At 29.5% G+C, this 21,617-nt stretch overlaps 2 protein-coding genes across 6 annotated transcripts; both read left to right on the top strand.

Annotated features, from left to right (window-relative positions):
- The first annotated feature begins 51 nt into the window (after window positions 1-51).
- Window positions 52-17,466, top strand: LOC124499676 (uncharacterized). 5 transcript variants are annotated; one of them, XM_075731478.1, is made up of 8 exons: window positions 890-1,329; window positions 10,028-11,596; window positions 11,671-14,217; window positions 14,301-14,472; window positions 14,548-14,642; window positions 14,714-14,921; window positions 14,987-15,285; window positions 15,352-17,466. In XM_075731478.1, exons 3-8 carry the CDS (start codon window positions 11,782-11,784, stop codon window positions 16,717-16,719), a joined length of 4,578 nt encoding a protein of 1,525 aa, XP_075587593.1. In that variant the 5' UTR covers window positions 890-1,329; window positions 10,028-11,596; window positions 11,671-11,781; the 3' UTR covers window positions 16,720-17,466. The 5 variants fall into 5 exon arrangements, with proteins under 5 accessions (XP_075587590.1, XP_075587593.1, XP_075587591.1 ...); XM_075731477.1 differs by lacking the exon at window positions 890-1,329 and adding an exon at window positions 3,453-4,015; XM_075731475.1 differs by lacking the exon at window positions 890-1,329 and adding an exon at window positions 52-295 and having other exon boundaries at window positions 10,028-14,217.
- Window positions 17,467-18,651: 1,185 nt separating this feature from the next.
- On the top strand, window positions 18,652-21,411 carry LOC124499367 (uncharacterized). The gene is made up of 3 exons (XM_047063269.2): window positions 18,652-18,682; window positions 18,849-18,934; window positions 19,004-21,411. The coding sequence occupies exon 3, from the start codon at window positions 19,004-19,006 to the stop codon at window positions 21,341-21,343; it is 2,340 nt and encodes a 779-aa protein (XP_046919225.2). The 5' UTR covers window positions 18,652-18,682; window positions 18,849-18,934; the 3' UTR covers window positions 21,344-21,411.
- Window positions 21,412-21,617: the final 206 nt, after the last annotated feature.

Genomic DNA, 21,617 nt, shown 5'->3' with positions numbered 1-21,617 from the left:
CATGTTCAATGGCCCTAGCATCGAACCGTGAGAGAGAGAGAAAGAATTTTCTTATTTTGTTTGTGTATGTCTGCGAAAATGTGAAAAGTTCATGTAGAAATTTTTTTTTTTGCACTTCTAAAAATAAGATACAGAATCAACATCCTCATTGTCGTCGTTGTTGTCGTCTTCTCAGCCGAACAACAACAAACAGAACAGATAAAAAACCTAGATGAATCGTGAGAAAAAAGATGAAAAAAATTCATTAAATAATTTTGTCCATTTTCATTCAACATCTTTACCATCGAAAAAAATGGTAAGTTTGTTCGATTATCTTTTTTGAATAAATTTCATAATAATCAACACACACAATGTAATGTTTGGCCAGGTGGGAATTGAATAGAAAAACAAGACACAAAGTAAGGATGAGATTGGTGGTGGTGGCGGTCGTGGTCAATGGCTGTTAGTGGTCATGGTCCACACACTGAGTGACATTGAAACTAAGTAACAAAACAACAACAATAAAAAGTAACATTTTTTTACCATTCATCAGTCAGTCATTCAGAAATGGTTGTTTGAAGGCCAAAATAAAATATGAGTGTGTGTGTGTCTGTATTATGTTGTGTTAATAAAAAGCCGGTCTTTGACTTGATCGAGCCTTGTTGCGTTAGCTGCTGCTGCTACTATCATCTGGTTCATCTATTTGGTTGTTTATTATGAACAGAAAAAAGACTTGTGGCTCAAATTTTGTCCATATCATATCATCGTATATGATAAAAGGAAAAAAAATTGCATGAAATATAATGCATAGTGCGCATAAAATGTGTTTATTTAACACAAAAATTAATGCTGTTGTACTTTATGGTAGATTTATTTGTTTGTGAATGAAATTTTTACATTTCTGTATGCATTTTGTTTTGTTTTGTTGTTGGTGATGTTGTCATTCGAAACATAACATTGTTTTGAAAGAAAAAACAAACACATTGTGTTATCATCATCACCATCATCATTAAATGGTTACCCAGGTAGCCGATCCGAATGGACTCGTCGTCATAATTATCAATTGGTTTGTTTGTTATCCAACCAAAAAAAAACGGAAAAGTTTACGACAACGATAATGTGATGATCTTTGGACCATTTTGGACAAAAAAAAAACGCGATACTTACACATCTGAATTGCAACTACTATCGATGCTATACACTGCTAGCAAATTGTAAAGAAATTTTTTTTTATTCTACTTTTTTTACTCCGGTGATTGAATGATGGTGATGATAAACACAGGAAAGAATAAACATCAACAATATTTTTTTCCATCATCATTATGAACTGAAAACCAGTAAAAAAAAAACGTAAGTGTTTATTTGCCAAAAACAACAACGAAAATAACGAAAATGAAAACATTTAACCATGTTTATTCTCTGCTAAAAATTGTCAACCCAATATATTGATGATGATGACGACAACAAGAATCTAACTACATTTTCTAAACTAAATATACATTTTCTTGAAATACAAATAAAAGTTTTCTCACTTTGTTTTTATTTCTTACACACACACACACACACACACACTAGATAATGATTAATAATGAAAGTGACAACGAACTTTTCTTCTATCAATTCAATTTACATGAAGAGTGTCGTCATCATCATCATTTCAAATGTGAAACAAGAGATATGAATGAATACGCCTACGACAACGATGACTACTATACTACTTGTGTATAAATATCAAAAAATGATGATGACGATGATGATGATAAAGATTTGTTTTTTTTAGCAAAAAAAAAACCCGAATTCATTTTAGATTATGTATGTGTGTGAGTGTTTGTGTGACATACATTTAAATTCACATAATTTTCCAAATCCAAACGTTTTTTTTTTTTAAATATGCTAATGAAAATCTCTCACATACGCACATATAAATAAAGAAATGCTTTCATCACCATCAGTGACAGAAGCATCAATATTGATGCTTCTAAATTTGGTGTTTTTTTTTTTTTGATTATTATTTATATATACGTATTATGAATTGTAGTTGAATCAATCAATCAATCAAATTGATTTTTTTTTAATGATGACGACTTTTGATATTTTTTCTCGTTGGTTATCCTGTTGCTTAATATCAACATATCGATAATAATAATCGATACGATATTGATTTACAATAAACAAATGTTGAGTTTTTTTCCATGGATTCATCGTCATCAATCGATATTTTGGCTATATTACTATTTCTGTTTCTGTATGTATCTGTTTATCATCTTTCTTTAATTATAATGCTAATTTTTAGATTCCATGTTAATCCAATACATTTGTTGTTGTGTCGGTCATCAACACAATGGATGCAGGTATAGGTGTGTGTGTGTGTGTTTGTGTGCCAGTGCCAGAATTTATTTAAAAAAATGATGATCCAGAGTGTAAGTAAATATTGATATAACATTATTGATTATCGAGCAACCTGAATAAGATGAAAGGTAAATACAAATAAGAAAATTTAATTAATTATTTTTCAATTTGATTATTATTCTTGATTAATCTCTCTTGTCTATTTAAAAGCTTTTAAGCAAGAGAAAAAATACTCTAATGTAACACACAATAGGAAATATGAGAAGGAAAAATTTCCCGGTTGTCTGAACTGAACACTGTTGTTTGTTATTTGTTAATATTGAAATGAGACAATTCTTTGTAGAATAATTTAATGGATTTTTAGCTCCACTGGTATATGGATAGCGTCTTTTTTTTCTATGGTGGTAGCCAATGAGTTAATGTAAACGGTATCTATGAAATGATGCGACATCGATGATGATGATGATGGTATATTTTTTCGAATAATATTTATGAATATATAAATGGATTTATGACGAATCGATTGACAAATCGATCTTTTAAATAAATGAAGAGGGTGTGTGTGTGTAGTGGGGAGAACATTTTGACATTCTAATATAATGATGATGATTATGATGTTTCAAATGTTTCAAATAAAGAAGAAATGAAATAAAACAATTTCGGCCTTTAGCTTGAACTTCTGCCCATTTTTTTCTTCTTTCTTTCTCTCATTAGCTTCATCATCATCATCATTTTCTTATATTGAATCTGTTTTTGGCTTTAATATTCCTCTGTCTCTCTCTCTCTCTCTGATTGCTCGTTCTCTTTCATCCATTTCTCTCTCTCTCTCTTTCTTTCTTTTTTCATCATCATTTTCAAACATGCAGAAAAAATGAGATGCAAAATACATTTATTTAGTGGTGGTGAAATTGATAGACAAAATGTGTTTGTGTTTGTGTAGACAACAAAATATATATTTTTGTTGTTGTTGCTGACAAATAAATACAAAAAAAAAATTTGCCTATGTGTGTGTGTGTGTTTGTATGTATGTTTATATCGTAGATGGATTTGGATGTTAAACAACACAAAGAGTGAGAAAGAGAAAATAAATGAATATATAATAATGATGATAATAATAAACGAATGAACAAATAGCGATTTGCTTGCTATAGCTGGCTGACAAATCAACAACAACGAAAAAAAAACCTGAAGCCAAATTGCAATTTATTTTCTTTCTGTGTATACACAAATTTTCTATATATCTTTTTCTGTTCAACGTTGTTGTAATTTGTTGGACATTTATAAAATGATGATGATATATGAAAATTTTTTTTTTATGCAAATAAATAATGGTCACACACACAAACACACATATGTTGGTGATCATCATCAATGTAAGCCATTTCATTTCTGATGGTGGACATTGAAATTTTTCAAGTTTTTGTTTGATTATTTATTGATGGTCACTTATTGATTATTAAAGTAATTGTAATTGTTTGTCGCTGAATTCTGTTCAATTTTTGGCAGCTTTGATTCTGTGTGTGTTAAACAATTTCAACAAAAAAATATTGATTGTGCATCGATTCAATTTTTAATATCATTGTGACAACATGTCATCATCATTCATTTTTTTTGTTGGTGTTGTTATCAAAAATTATCTTCATTTTGTTGTGTTTTAAATTTTTATGAATAAAAATTATTCGTCCAGGTAAATTATATCTGTACTTTTATTTTCACACTTTTTTCGTGTTTGTTTATGTGTGTGTGTTAAATCCTGTTTAACCACACTAACAACAACAACAACAAAATGAATATTGTGTTTTCTATAAACGGAGATTGTCCTCTTTTAAATGTGAAATAAATAACTAACTTGATGCTTCTAGCAAAAATTATTCAATACATTAGAATTCATTATCCATCAGCAGTTCTAGATCCATATTGATCATGATGATGAGAGAAAGAGGCTATTGGTGAGTGTGTTTGGGCTATTTGAAGACATTTTTTTTGTTTAGGATTTCAATTTTTTTTGCAAATTGAAATACAACTTGAATGAATAAATTAATTTCATTCAATTCAAAAAGATTTAGTTTCGTTTTTTCTATTTATTTATTGGAAATAATTTTTTTTTTCGTTTCGTTTTTGTTGTTGTTTCTGATGAATAAATCAAAATGAATTTGGCTGAAAAAACTAATTTCCATTCCTCCATTCTCGGTTGGAAGTCATCTTCGTTTTTTTTCTGTTGGAAACATGATTGAACCAAAGATAGATAGATGGATGTATGGATGAATGAAACAAAACATACCGGCGCTTGAAATTGATTAATTATGATCAATTTATCAAGGCAAACGAAAAAACTCGTTACGAAAAAAATTCATAACACTTTTTTTCAGTGGTTTAGGTCGATTGAATCGATATGAATCTTTCCACTTTTAAATTATTTTTGATTTTCAATCCATAAATATTTTTGTTGTTGTTGTTGATTGTGACTTTTTCACTGTTTTGTTTGTTTATTTTTTTGGTGCATCATTATTTGATGATTTTTCTCATCGATTTCATCATCAATTCAAATCGATTCGTTTTGAATTGATTCTCTCTCTGTGTGTGTAAATCGATCATTCGAGGCTAAAAATGTCATGCATATCATTATCGTTATCATCATTATATGATTGAATGGTATATATAGAGTTGTAATAAAAGTAAACATGAAGAAAGACAGAGAAAGAAAAAAACGATTACCAATTAATCGATTATCATAATATAATGCAATAGTAAACTACCACAATTGGTAAAATGATCAAGATGATCATGATGACCAACCAAGTAATAAAAAAAAGAAGAAAAACACGACAACAAGAAAAAAAGGACAAAAAAAGAAATATAATATTTCCTTGGAGCCACAGAGTCAAGAGTTTGTTTTCATTCATTCATCAATCAAAATAACCAAAATATTTTGCCCATTCGGTTGTTGTTGCTGTTAAATTTACAATGATGATGATGATGATGATGAAATTGGCATTTTAGTGACCGTGTTTGGTGTTTCAAATGGTTACTTAACATTCATAAAAAATGTGATTACATAATTATGATTAACCTCCAACATTATGTGGCCTGATAAATCTGGCTTTTTGATATTTTCAAAAAAAAATGTTCAAAGATTTTTTTCAATCAAGATTTTCGTGAATATTAAGCTTGTTATTTGTTATTTGTTGTATGAATCTTTCATGCATATTTTTCCCACCTTACACACACATGATTTTGATTTACCATGTGATTGGTGATGCGATTTCTCTATCACTTTTTCTCTCTTAATAATTGAAATTCGGGTGATGTTTTGTTATTCGCCATGATTTAACGTGAAATATAATCTTCAAATCAAAAACATAAATGTATGTGCCACAAATCATAGATTTTTTCATTTTCTTCATTTTATATCAACTCTAATCCTTTTGAAATGAAAAAATAAAAAATCGATTACTTGGGTATGAAAGAAAAACAGAAATCTATTCGAACCATTAAATTAGATCAACAAACAAAAAACAAAATTTTTTTTTTTGTTTCCATTTTTTGATCATGTGAAATTTCACTAACACACATTCGCACTTACACGTAACATGACAATAACAACGACAGAAACAAACAAATCAAAACTTAATCATTTTTTTTAGAGCATTACAACAAAATTTTTTTTTCTTTTGTTACAATCGAATGATGAAATAACGTTTGTCTATCTGTGTGTGTGTGTAATTTGTTCCAAACAACTGTCTTAGACATGAAAAACACGTGCAACCACAATAAATTTGTTATAACAGTTTCTTTTCATAATCATAACACCTGCTGCTGTTGCTGCTGCGCCTGTCAAACGCATGAAAGAAATATTCATTTCATTTCATTTCTGTTTTTTTTTGTTCGATGATGATTATCGCTCCATTATCACAACTCATTATTATCCATCATCATCATCATTGATAAAGATTTATTGATTGAAATTGAATTTTATTTGTTTTTTTTTTGCACAGAAATTTTAAATATTAACCAATCAATCAATTTAACAAAAAAAAAATGTCACACGTATTCCAAGTTGTGAATTGACCTGAACAAATGTAGGTTATCACCTACACACCTATAAATTAAACTGTGAAAACAAACGGCGACATTTTTTTTTCGTCAAACAAATTCTTCTGATTATCGAGAGAGTTTTCAGTTCGCTAAAATTGAATTATTATTTATTTTTTCATTTTAATTTCAAAAAAAAAATCCAAAACAAACACACACACACACACAATGAGAATTGGCGTTGTGATGGCACTGGTAAATATCGACAACAACAGCAACAACAAACACGATCAAACTAAATTGTCAAATTTTTTTTTCTTTTTTCTCAAGAAAAAAAAATTCAGATAACCTTTTCGTCGCCCCCATTTTCGTTTGTCGTATGTTTAATGACACCTACGCATAAACAATTTTGTTGTCGTTGTTGTTGATGATTGACACGAAAATAATAAAATAATAACTAGAAAATGATGTCATTGTTGATTTTTTTTCTCAAAAAAAATGTTTTTTCCATTTTTTTCATTAAAATTTATATATATCATTTATTTTGTTCATGAAAGGAAAATTGAATTCAAGTTTTTTCTTTGCTCAGGTTTTGTTTTGTCAAAAAAGTTCAAGTGATATGTAAATATTAATAGTAGATTGATGAATTTCTATTTGAATGTTGACTAGAGACACATATATACATTGTCATCATCATCGTCAATGATCTTTGACCCTCGATCACACATAGTAAAAGAGAAAAAAAATGTAGGGCGTGTGTGCATGTGTGTATGTATAAATGTGTGTTCTCATTCTGGTTTTGTTGTTGTTGTGGTGCAAAACAAAACAAAACAAAAAAAAACATTTGACCCAGCAAGGTCATCACCAGATACCAATCCAATCGTAACTAGGAGATGTTCATTTATTCATTTGCTTTGCTTTAGGGCATCGACATGAATTTTTTTTTTTTGAGAAATGAGAAAAGAATTTTTTTATTTTTGAAAATTTTCCTGAAAACAACAACAACAACAACAAAGACGACGATGAAAAAAAAAATCTTAAAATTTGAATTGAATAATGGATAATTATATTACATACAGGTGTGACCAACGTGGCCAACGAAGGACGATAATAATAATACGGAATGATGATAATGTTGAGGATGACAGTGGCAAATTTTCCTTATTTGTTTTGATTATTGGCTGTAGTTGTTGTTTTTTTTATATAATTCCGAATTGAATTGAATTGAAATCGTTCAGAATGCCAAATGTAAATGGTTGTAATGGCCATTTCACAAGGCGTGTTTTAATTTTTGCTTGCCTTTGATTTGAGTGTCTGTCGATTTTTTTCTTTGCTCTCGATTTTGATGGAGATTTTTTTTTTTGGAAAATCCAAATTATTCCAAAGAAATGATTTTTTTTCTCCAGTGTCCAGAAAACATTTCTATATTTAGATTCTTTGGAACACTTTGGAAAAAGAAATTTTTACTTTTAAACTTTAAATTTTATTTTATTTTATAATAAATTTCCAAGTTTTTTCCCCTCAATCTCACTTTCATCACAGATTTCAGCAATTTTTTTTTGAAAAAAATTCGAAGTGATTTTTGCTGATGGACACAATTTGGAAAATGAATTCCATTAAATTTTACGAAAAAAAAACTTTTTTTTTCTTTTCACATTGCCTGATTCTTGATTCTCAATTATTTTTGTCACTTACTCACTCACTCAACCAAACACATACACACACACACACACACACACACAACATTGCAGATGATTATTATGTCCATAGGCATTTTTGGAAATAAAAAAAAATGAAAAAATAAAATCCGAAATGAAAACAAAAAAAAATAATTGGATGCCATGAACAAAAACAAAAACAGTAACAACAACAACAACCAACCAACCAACCAACCAATCAAACAAACAAACAAACAACCAGTCAGTCAGTCAGTCGACCAACATAAACAATGTTGATGATAATCTTTTCAGTTTTTCTCTGTCTCTCTCTCTTTTATTTTCATTTCTATTACATTGAATGGAAATTCTACATTGATGGATGGATGGATAATCCTTTCCATTGAAAAAAAAATTGTTTATTTTCTAGATAAAAAAAAATAGAAACACAAACACACACGGATTTGTGAATGAAAAAATCCAGAATATTTTTCTGTATTTTAATCTAGTTTTTTTTTTTTAGTTTGGTCGAACAGTTTTTAATTACAAAACAATACTAAAAAAAACATTATTATAAGCCTTTTGTTTGTATCGGCCAAATTTTTCACTTGATGATCATTACAATTTGTGATTATTATTATTTCACATGTGAACAACAACAACGGCACCACATGATGATGATGATTTTTTCCCAGTTTTTTCTTTTTTTTTGTTCATTGTTTTTCTAATTATGAAATCAAAAATTTTTTTTTTGTCGTTACTGTTATTATGTGCGATGATTAGCATCCTAATTATAGTTTCAAAGTTTTTTTTCACTGTTTTGCTTCTGCTACTTTATCATCATCATTTTGGCTTTGCTATGCTGTGATTGTTTTTGATGATTTGTAATTTGTATTTTTTTTTCTCCTCAGTTTTTCGCGTAATTTGATTTGATAATTTGTAAATGCAAAACAAAACGAAACAAAAAAAAACTCGATCTCACAGAAAAATGTGATCATTGATTGATTGATTGAATGAATGTAATCACCATCATTGACATCAGTCAAAATGATGATCAGTTATCCTCATTCACAATTCTACTTTGTCAATGAAAAATATGATCATGATCTCTTAATCGTTTTTTATTGATAAGGATTTCCGGTAATCGTTTTTATTTGTAGATATAGGGAAATTTTTTTTTGGTTGTTCTAATCACACAGTTTCCATTCTAATTCTATATATAAATTCATTGTAAAACTTTTGCCATCCATTCATTCATTGTGTGGTCGGGGCATTGATATTTTTTTTTCTTTTTTTATTGGTTTTTTCCGGATTTTTTTCTTCAATGTCTATGTCTATAACGGATATTGTCATGGAAACCTTGATATCTTTTATGATGATGATTATGATTGACGACAATCGGTAACGAAAAAAAGAAGTGAGAAAAAATAACGATTATTTAGTCTGGAATGTGTGTGTGTGTGTTGCATTTTGATAATTTATTATTCAATGTTGTTTTGCTGATTTTACAGAAATTTTTTTTTTCAAAATGATTGATTACCGAATGCCAATGATTGCCATAAGAATGCCCGGAAATGGTAATGTTTAAATTTTTTTTTTGAGAATCAAACATCAGCAAAAAAGTTCATAGAGAGCATTTATTGAATTCACAATCATCATGGTTTTTCCGGTGCAAGCAAAACTGGAGAGAGAGAGAGAGAGAGAGAGAGAGAAAGAGAAGAAAAACGCCAATCAATCAACACCAAGAAAAAAAAATTGCTGTACATATTTTGCACCATTTTGTGCCAACAATAATTGGCATTACTCATTTTTATGTATTTTTATGATTTTAGTGGTTGTGGTGAAAAAAATTACCTCCAAATTCTCTTGAATTTCACGATAGTAAGTCACGTATATTAACAAATCATTTAATTTTCATTCAACAAGTAATCAAAAAGAAGGAAGAATTTATTTCATTTTAATTTAACCACAGTAAAAAAAAACGTTTTTATTGTCATTTATTTTCTTTTTAGCGAAAAATGACCACCACCATCACAATAAATTGATCACGAACAATCATCATCATAATTTGTCACACAATGACATTGACATCATCATCAAGAAAGTCATCAATTCATCAATTGGTCATTCATTCATTCATTCATTCAGTTTATGAATTGATTGAATGAAAATTGTCCACTCATACATACACACACACACACACGCATCAATCTCTTTTAAAACAATGTACGCGCCCGGCAAGCAATTATCTGGAATAATAATGATGAATGTCAACAAAACAAAAATCAACAACAGCAACAATTGATATGAATTACCTTGAAATTTTGTCTCTTTTGTTGTGTCAAAGTCTTAGCGTTTTTTTTTTGTTTTTCCTTGAAAGGAAACAAACGCACACAGGAAATCAATTTTTATTTGAATGAAATTTTGGTGTGTTTGTGTGTGAATATTTGTTTTTCATCCTTCCTCACCACCATCATCATAATATTCTAGTCACCATCATCATCATCATTATTGTTTGATGTGAAAATAATCTGTTCTATTCGGTTATAATGACTTAATTTTTTATTTTGGAAATCCTATTGAAACTACAAGATTTTTTCGGAAAAATTGATCGATCGTTTTTAAATTAAAAACTTTATCAACAAAACCACGTGTTCAAATTACATTATTATTCATCTCTTTCAGAACGAAATTATACAAAACACATTGCGTGGATGACTCATCGTCTAATAGACATTGAAATTTGATGAAAGAAAGAAGATGCAAAGTTGTTATGCAAGTTTTTCATTTCTCCACAAGTGTTTTGGCTCTTACATCTCTGCTGTATACTACCATCACATCAACTACCAACTATCCATAACCACCACAACAACCATTATCATTATCATCATCATCATCAATATTAACACTGTTAATGCCCAATTTTATAAAAAATTGACTTCTGTTATAAATAATGAAATTACTATTATTCATCCATCCATCCTATGGAAAAAAATGTCATGATAAACAAGACAAACATACTAAATGAATCATCATCATTGAATTGATTACATCCATCCACCTACCCATCAATTGATCGATTGATCGATTGATTTAAGTTGAAAAAATTTTTTCTAGAATTTCAAATCAAATCTTATCATCTCTCTCTCTCTTTCTATCTCTAATAATCGTAGTAGTAGTAGTAGTGGTGTTTGTGTTGGCGATGGTGGAGGCATAACAACTTTTTTTCAAATGATTTCAACTTGTCTGTCTGTGCGTTTGTTTTCCTCGTGTTTTTTTTGCCGTAGTCATCGAACAAATTTTTTGCTTTTCAACTTTCTTAACATTGATGATGATGCTGATGATGACGTGATTGTTAACCATTTGTGGTGCGTGTGTGTGTGGTGCGCGAATTGAATTGAATTGAATTGAATTGAATGGATCAGAAACATGTTTGGCAGCATTTTCTTTCTCATCTTTCATTTCATCATTTCATTTCAGATCAGATCATTTTCAGAGTAGCCAGCAAGCAAATGGAAGGAAAAAAAGATGAAAAAAAAATTGAATAAAATCCAAACACCAGAATCTATTGTGATCTTGATGTAAATAGCACCGATTCACAAAAAAAAAAATCACATGTAGCCATTTTCATTGTTTGTTTGTTTGTTTCTTCCAGTGCCAAAGATGCATAAGATGATAATTTTTGATGAAAGCAAAAGAAAAACGCACAGAAAACGTTAATTGATAATGTTGAAATTTTGTGATCTTTTATTCTGAACAAAACACAATGACAACAGCAACAACATCAACAATGAATGGATCGTCGATCCATAATCATAATAATGATTTGTCAACAATACCCAATCACTATAATCACCATCATCACCATCATGATAATCAAAAGTCAAATAATAATAGTCGATCAAATTCAAATTTGATACCTATAACAAAATCGATTGTATCGATTTATCCAATTGATGTTGGCCATTCAAACCGTATTGATAATGATGGTTCAATAAAAAATGATGATGATAAAAAATGGTCACAACAACATCAACAATCGAATGGTAACCTTCATTATCAAAAAAATAATCGACGATCATCGTCTCGATCTTCAACATCGTCATTATCATCAACATCATCATTATCTTCATTAAATGACTCATCATCGCCATCAATTAATAATAAAAAAATTTTAAATCATCAACAACGACAACAACAAAGTGTTAAATTAAATTCAAATGATAAGAAAATTGATCTTAGTTTATCTAATTGGTTACATCAATCATTAAAGGTTAGAAATAATTGTAATCATCATTCAAAATCATCGACAAATATTGCTGCTATAGATGATGATAGATCCAATATGAGAAATATTATATATGAGAACCCAAATTGTGATATTCCAAATAAAATTGATCATAATCATTATCACGACCATCATAAAAAACAAAAAAATCGCCCAAAATCCATGTTAATAATGTCATCGACGATGGAACAAAAAATGTTTGAAGAAACTAATCTAGATGAAATGATTTCCGATATTAATGATGATGATGATAATGACGAGGATGATTATCATGATGAATATGAATTAAAACAATTATCATCATCAAATAATAATAATAATGATGATGATCAACCATTTAGCCATCATCATCATAATGTAACAATGAATTTGGTGCGACAAAAATTATCATCATTGTTTCGACGACAAAAACCACCGATAACATCTATTGATATGAAATGTGATAATGATAATTACCAAATGGTTCCTACTACTAGAAAATCATCAAAGAAAAACCCATCATCAATAAAACGTTCAAAAACATTTTCTGTTTGTACGAAATTTTTTCATAATCATCTCACAGGTACTGGTGGTGGTGGTGCCAATACTAATCATCAATCTATAATGGATAATCATCATCATCATCAACAACAACACCCAGGTACACCATCAGCTAATTATCAACATTCATTATCATCGACATCTACTACATTTCATCAAAATATAATAAGATCTAGTCTTGGTGATCGTATTGGTGGTGGTAATCATCATAATCTCATTCATGATTCTAATCATAATCGTATAGTAGCCAATAATAATTGTAATAAATGTGCCAAAAAACATCAACATCATTATTGTTGTCGTAATGTTAAATCATCGATTAAATCGAAAAGTAATTATCATCTCAATAATGATCATGATGATGATCATTTGAATGAATTCCATCATCATGATCATTATCGAAATTTTCAAAGAAATAATGATGATGAATGTCAACGAAAAAATAGAATAAAACACATTTCATTACAACGGCAACAATCAAATCCGGTTACATCAATCAAACAATCGAATAACACAACAAATGTAAATGTAAATGCAAATAATAATCGAATTAGGCCATCAGCATCGATATCATTTTCATCATTATTTGTATCACGATTGAAAAAATCTTCACAATCATCAATTCATTATGATGAATCATCTACATCCACATCCACATCATCAGCATCTAATAATATTGCAAGACCAAAATCTGAATCAATAACAACAACAGCAACAAAGAATCAAAATTCTTCACATTATCACCAATCACCTTCTTTGAATCATCATCAATATAATGTCCATAATGATAATGATGATGTTGACCTTAAAGATGTTATCAACAACGATGATAATGATAACATTGTTGGTGAAAATATGAATAATTTTCAAACAAATAATAATTCATCATATACTTCCTTATCACGTGGTGTTATACGAAGACAGACAAAGAAACAACAACAACAACAACAATCACAAAAACGACATTCAATGAATCTAAGAAATTCTTTTACAATTCATTCAAAAAATGATGATAATGATAATGATTGTTATGATGATGATAAAAAAAGAATAACCGATAGTAACAATAATATCCGACTACGACGACAACGACAACAACAACAACAAGACAAATCAATGACTGTTGTTGATTTGATTTCAAAACGTTTATCATTACCAGCTGATCTACATTTGCCGGAATCATTTTTAGCCAAAATTGAACGTCGAATAGATAGACAACCATCATTACAACAGCAAAAAAGATTTGAAAATTCACAAAATGATATTATCAATGGTGATAATGACGCTGATGCTAGTGATAATGATTTTCTTGCAACATTATTGAGCACGGATCCAAATAAAACAATCAGTCGTAGAGTACGGCGTGAATCATTGGTAAATTTTTTCTGAATGATTTTTTACAATGATATTGATTAATTTTTTTTCTTGGATTTCTCTGTTAATCAATTAATCAATAGAATGAAATTGGATTCGGAAGATTGGAAACGTATACAAAATTGGAGAAACTGGGTGAAGGAACCTATGCAACAGTTTATAAAGGACGTAGTCATCTAACCAATCGTTTAGTGGCATTGAAAGATATACGTTTTCAACAACAAGAAGGTACACCTTGTACAGCCATCCGTGAAGGTGAGACTGATCATCATTTCGATCAATCAATCAATCAATCAATAATCAATTAATTTTTTTTATTCTTTATTCCAGTTTCATTATTACGTACATTGAAACATAACAATATTGTTACATTACATGATATTATCTATTCAGATAAGATGCTTATACTTGTATTTGAATACATGGTTTGTTTTGTTCAAACATTTATTTACTCCATCAAATCTCATGATTGTTTTTTCTCTTTCCATATATTCAGCCACGTGATCTAAATCGTTATATAACCGAATGTCGTGATCTGATACATTTACATAATGTTAAATTATTCATGTTTCAACTATTGCGTGGCCTTGATTATTGCCATCAACGACGTATATTACATCGTGATATTAAACCACAGAATCTACTTATTTCAGATCGTGGTGAATTGAAATTGGCTGATTTTGGTCTTGCACGTTCAAAATCTGGTTTGGATTTTTGTTTGTTTTTTTTTCAATTTTTCAATTAATCTTTGAAAATTTCTTTCCTATAGTACCATCAAATACATTATCAAGTGAAGTGGTCACATTATGGTATCGTCCACCAGATGTATTACATGGTTCAACGCATTATACAACATCCATCGATATTTGGGGTGCTGGTTGTATATTTTTCGAACTATTAAGTGGTGAACCATTATTTCGCGGAATGTTTGAACAAGAACAATTAAATCTGATTGATCAAATTTATGGAAATGAACCACAAAATCTAATTACAATACCATGGGGTATAAGTAGACGTGCTAAACGTTTAAATCAACCTGCTCAAGATCTTTTGTTTAATCTATTGATGGTATGATAGTGATTCAATCATTTTCCATTTTCTAAACATTTTTTTTTGTTCCATTCTCATACACAGTATGATCCGCATAAAAGGATTGAAGCAAATCGTGCAATGCATCATCGTTACTTTTCAACATTAGATCCATTAATCTATCAGATATCGGATCAGGCATCAATATTTAGCGTTCCAACAATTGTATTTTATCCAGATCCCGGTATTGATCATAATGATGATGAGAATGACAATGGTGACGGTGGTTCGACCACAATCCATAATGGTGATACGAATGAAACCACTACTACTGGTTCTATGGCGTTAATGAATCAATCAAAATCTGACCCAACATTAATAACATCGATCTTACCACCACATCATCCACAACATCAATTTCAACAACAACAACAACAGCAACAGCATCAACATTCGAAACATCAATCATTCAATAAACCAATTGAGAAACAAATTGTTCGTGCTACAATAGTGAAGGCCGGTGAGTTATCCGAAACGAAAACCATACAATTATTGTCCAATCAATATAATAATGTTGATGAGACATTATTACCCAATGATGATAATAAACCCGAAAAAGAATCTGAAATTCCCAAGTCTATAAATTCTACAATTATTATGACAACAAATCGGCAACAAGAACCGAAACCAAAGACAATGTCATCATCATCATCATCATCGACATCAACATCAACATCTTCATCATCATCGATGACAATCGTATCGAATAATATTGATTCCTGTAATCAGTCATCAAAATCGATAAATTCATTAATTGTAATTAATGGAAAAGTAGACACTAATCAGGAAAATAAAATTGTTCATCAAACCGAACAAGAAGAAATTCGAAATCAATCCTCAAATTCGATTAATAATCATCGTCGTTATAATCGTCATCGAAATTATCAGATGAAAAATTATCCGGCACCACCACCACCACCACCGACGACAACAAAAGCAACAGCAACGACAACAACATCATCGTCATCAACATCATCATCAATATCATCGATACAATTATTATCACGTTCATTTTCATTATCAACGATTTTAACCAATCAATTGTTACGTTTTCGTTCAAATAATTGTCGTAATAATTCTACTTTCGATATCAATAATGATGGTGGACGATTGATGTTTTTGAATCAAAATCGAAACCAAAATAATGATGATAAATTGAAAATGAAATCTCCACCGTCGTCGACTGATAAAAAACCACAAAAACAGCAACAACAACAACGAAGAATAAAATCTAGTTCAAATCTGATATCATTATCTATGAATAATTATAATAAATCACAACCAGAATTAATGAATGATCATCAACATAATCAACTACCACAAACAATGATCCAGAATCCAAAATGTACATCATCATCAACATTGAGAAAATCACAATCACGTTTATCCTGTACATATCTTTCATCACTTTGAAATTGATTAATTTGCTCAATTCGCTCAATCATTCAAATCAATCAAAGCTATTGATCGATTTGTTTGCCATAAACCTGCCACTAACACCCGCACCCGCAATCATTAGGATAAGGAAATTTTTCTTTCAAATTCCCTACAAAATTCTCTCTAATTCCTTTTTTCCTACAACATTCTTTTGTTACTAATAATTATTAATGAAATAATTTTATCTCTTTCTCTTTTCTTTTCCTATATTTTCTCTTTCCAATCTTGTTTTATATGCTTTCTAATCGGGAATTCGCTTCAAAATTCAATCAATTTTTTTTTGAATTCTAGTCAAATTCACCACAAAAGAAGAAGACAATAATCATTATGATAATTATGAAGATGATTATTACAATCATGATTTGGATGAAGAATATAGACTTACTGATGATGATGATATTGTCATTCTATATCATCATCATCATAATGATCGTCATAATAATCGTATGGCTAAAATTGAATCGATTGATGATGACGATAATGATTCTAATGAATCGGGTCAATACGACGAACATTATCCATCATCAAATATTGATTTATCATTAGCATCATCATCATCATACAGTATTGATTGATTGATCAACCAAATCGATCGATTGACCACCGAATTGAATTTTTTATATTTTTTCATTTTGTCTTTTTTCTGTTTTTTTTTTCATTTTCACTTTTAATATATAATCATGATCATGATGATAATAAAAAGTTTAAAAATTTAATAATCAATTGATTCAGATCTTTTCGAGATATTTTAATCGATATGATTCGATTGAAAAAAAAAATTATTTTCAACTAAAAAAACTTTCTCGTTTTCATCATAAACAACTCGCAGCTGCTACTATGATCATTCTACTCATTGTATGATGCCATCTATTGAATTCTTAGGAGAAATAAAGATGGAAAATTTTGGCAAACGCGTTTATGAGTTTCGTTTGCTACATGCAAAGACCTGTTGGGTGTGAATCAAGAAATGAGAAAATAACGAAAACAACTTATTTGAGAATCACAATGGTGTATTTGTGTGTGTTTTTGACAGTTGTAATTCATCGAAATTGAAATTTCAATAGATTAAAACAGGATAAAACTTTTCTATAATTTTTTTTTCTGATTGTAAGATGATATAATCAGAAAGAAATTCTATTTGATGAACTTTAATTTTCCCTTCATTGATTCATCATATGATCATTTTTTTTAACATTATATATAGCCTTCAAATATGGCAAAGAATCGATCGATTTTTTAACCGGTTTTTAATGATTCGATGAATATTTTTTTTTCTTATTTTTCGAATAAAAAGAAGAAAGGAAACTTTTCGTCTCCATGATGATGATAATGGTGATTGAAAGTAGTTGTATGATGAAACGCAAAGAAAAAAAATCGAAACTTTTACATTTCGAAAATTATTCAAAAAAAAATTTCATTTTCCATCGACAACAAGAAACACAACCATATATTCAGTTCGCAAGAAGAAAAATTCGATTTTTTCAAAGGTATATAAAACTACTCTATATGGGTATATGGCAAATAATAATGCTAATAATGATTATGTGACGAGAAAATATAAAAATTTTGGAGAAACAAACAAATAAAACCTGGAAAAATGTACACTATTTTTGGCAATAATAACCGAAACAAATGTGAAAAGGAAAGATTTAAATTGCCGTTTTCTTTCGACTCCATGGTATCCATGGCCATAGCAAAAAGAAAAAAAATGAAATGAAAAAATCCATAATCATATACTGAAGATTGACCGGTTTTTCGTTTTTTTTTCTTGGCAGTGGTGGTTTTTTTTCATTCTCGACTATATTTGGTTGTTGCTGTAAAACAAAGATGAAAGAAAACAACGTTTTTTCTTTTGGTTACCAAGACACACACACATGACAAATGTGAATCAATGAAATCAATATTCAAACCATTTTTTTCTCTTTCATATATGACAATGGTAATGGTACAGTATTGATTTTTTTTTGTTTGTGTGTGTGTGTATGTGTGTGGTTTTGAGAAAATGAAAATTCAAAATTTGTTTTTGTTTTCTCTCTCTCTCTCATTCACTCACTCTTTTTCTCTTTTTTTCTACTTTTATGTTTCATTCAATTGCAAATTTTCAGTATTCCAAGTTGATTCGATTCTATTCAATTCAAATTCTGGTTCGATCTTGGAAATTTTCACCAACCACTGTTTTAATTGTTTAAAGGTGAGGGATTTTTGTTTTTGATTATTTCTTTTCATTCCTCATCCATTCAATTCCATTATTGAACTATAGATGTTTTGGTTAACATTCTTGGCCATTTTTTCATCCATTAATTTGGCCATAATTGTTGTTGATGCACGTTGTGGTTATCCTGAATTACCATATCAGGCACGTTTAATTGAAATAAATTCTGAACAACAACCACAACAACAACATTATGATAATGTTCAAATAGCTAAAAAACATCAACAACAATTATTGAATGAAAATAATGAAGAGGATGATGTTTTTGATAATTGGAATTATTTTGAAGAAAAACAATTAATGAAAGTTATCTGTCAAAAAGGACCGATTGGATATGAACGTAAATCAAATATTATGACTCAAAATGACAAAAAATCATCACCATCGTTGATGTCGTTTGATTCACATGTATTAATACAATGCCTGTATAATCGTTGGAATACAAGTAAATTATTCTGTATGGAAACAATGGATCCAAATAAATTCAATGTTACCAGACATTATCATCATAATAATAGGTCAGCTGATAATAGCCAATCGGTTGATGAACCAATAAATTTTATGCTCAATCCACATTCAATCATTGGAAATGAAACGAAAAATCCACCAACGTGTATAGAATTGAATGCGAATAATACACATCCGAATGAATTGATTGAATTTCAAGTAAAATTTATTGAACAAAACCGTCATAGACGTTTCGTACCAAGAATCATATTGATTATACGCCATGATTCAATTAACAATATTGATTATCAACAACAACAACAACAAAATAATGATTCACAATCCAATCATCATATGAATAGTGAAGATCATGGCATTGAAATTGAAGAACAACATAAACAACAATTTATTGATTTTGTTCGTTGGAATAATCAACACGATTTGAATGATTCATTGAGAAATTCACAAAATTATTATCAATATAATAAAGATGATGATGATAATAAACAACAACAACAACAACGATTAAAAAATCATCGTTGGAATGAAAAGGAAAAAATTCTTGTCACAAAATTTGCTCGATTAGCATTATCGATACAGATGTCAACAACGATGGATAAGATCAAAGATCATAAGGATTGTTATTTTAATGATAACATCATTATCGGCAATCATTTGGTTAATGTGACAACCGAATTTCTCATGTTTGATTGTCCAATCAACTATGGCAATAATGATGTTGTTGATGTCGATAATTCATTCAATATCCATATTAATATTGAACCAATTCATGGTTCTGCAAAAAGTTTGATTGAATCGATTAAAATTTGTGGATTTCAAGCATTTTCCATTGCAGATGAACAATGTGGACAACCATTGATTCCTATTTACGGTCTTGTTACACAAATTGAACGTTCAAATACTAATCTAGTGGCCCAATATTCATGCATTCAAGGTTATCGTATTGCAAATATGAAAAATGAATTGAAAATCGGGTTAAATGTTGATCATAATGTTAATAATAATGATTATCAGCTACAATACTACGCTGATAATGGCAATAATCAATTGAATAATGAGGAAATTGATTCATTGAATGGAAATAATATCAGTAGTAATGATGTAACAATGGAACGAACTTGCGATCGCCGTACACATAAATGGACACCAGATTTCAATGATGTACTTTGTGTACCGAAATATTGGTGCCGTAATCCACCACCAATGCCTGATCCAACAAAATTTTTATTTGAATATTCAAAATTAGATAATCTGAATCGTGCTATTGCCGATTCATCAATGGCAACATTACGTTGTATAATGGTGACACATAATGTAATGCCATTCACTATATATCGTTGTGGTAAATCAGGTGAATGGATTAAAGTTGGCAAAATTGCTAATTATACTGAACCGGAGCCGGATTGTGTGCCATCCAAATATCGTACTGGTTTGCCATCACCATCATCGGGTGGACGTTACTATCGTGGCTATAGACGTTATTATTATCGTTATTATCCACCACAATCATCGAGTAATATGAATACAGTATTATGGGGACATAAATTGACTGATAATAAATATCTAACATATTATGGTGGTGCCGGTATCGCTATATTATTTTTGGCTTCATTCATTATACTTATACATGTACGGCGTATGGCTAAAAAAATGTCAACACAAATGCGTGAACAGACGTATATGAGTATGGAAAAATCTAATAATGATGCATTCATGTCTATGGTTAGCGATAATCAAATGGATCATACTGGTAATCCACCGGATTATTATAGTGAAACAAATTTCTTTGATGCAAATACAATGTATTCAAATGATTTACCACCACCAGCGACACCAATTTCAATGCCAGTTAGTGGTGGTGGTGGTGGAAAATCCAGTAAAAATGATTTGAGCAGCAATTTTGATTCGATAAAATTTTAACAACAAAAAAAAAAAAAAAAATAAAACATCAAAAAGTATCGAACAGTAACGACAAATGAATGAATAAATTTAAGAAATCTGAAAAAAACCAAAGATTAATTTGATAATATATTCTAGATTAGAATTTGTTAGAATTATTTGCACTTTTGTTTGTTTTTAATATCATTATAGAATAGAATAGTGACACAAACACACACACACACACACACACTTACACATGTCTACATATGACAATCAATAATTAAAAAAAAAAGAAAAAAAAATATTGACAACC

Source organism: Dermatophagoides farinae, chromosome 5, assembly GCF_024713945.1.
Source record: "Dermatophagoides farinae isolate YC_2012a chromosome 5, ASM2471394v1, whole genome shotgun sequence".
Lineage (NCBI taxonomy): Eukaryota > Metazoa > Arthropoda > Arachnida > Sarcoptiformes > Pyroglyphidae > Dermatophagoides > Dermatophagoides farinae.
The sequence above is the reverse complement of the archived record's forward strand: the minus strand, read 5'-3'. Positions and strand labels throughout refer to the sequence as shown.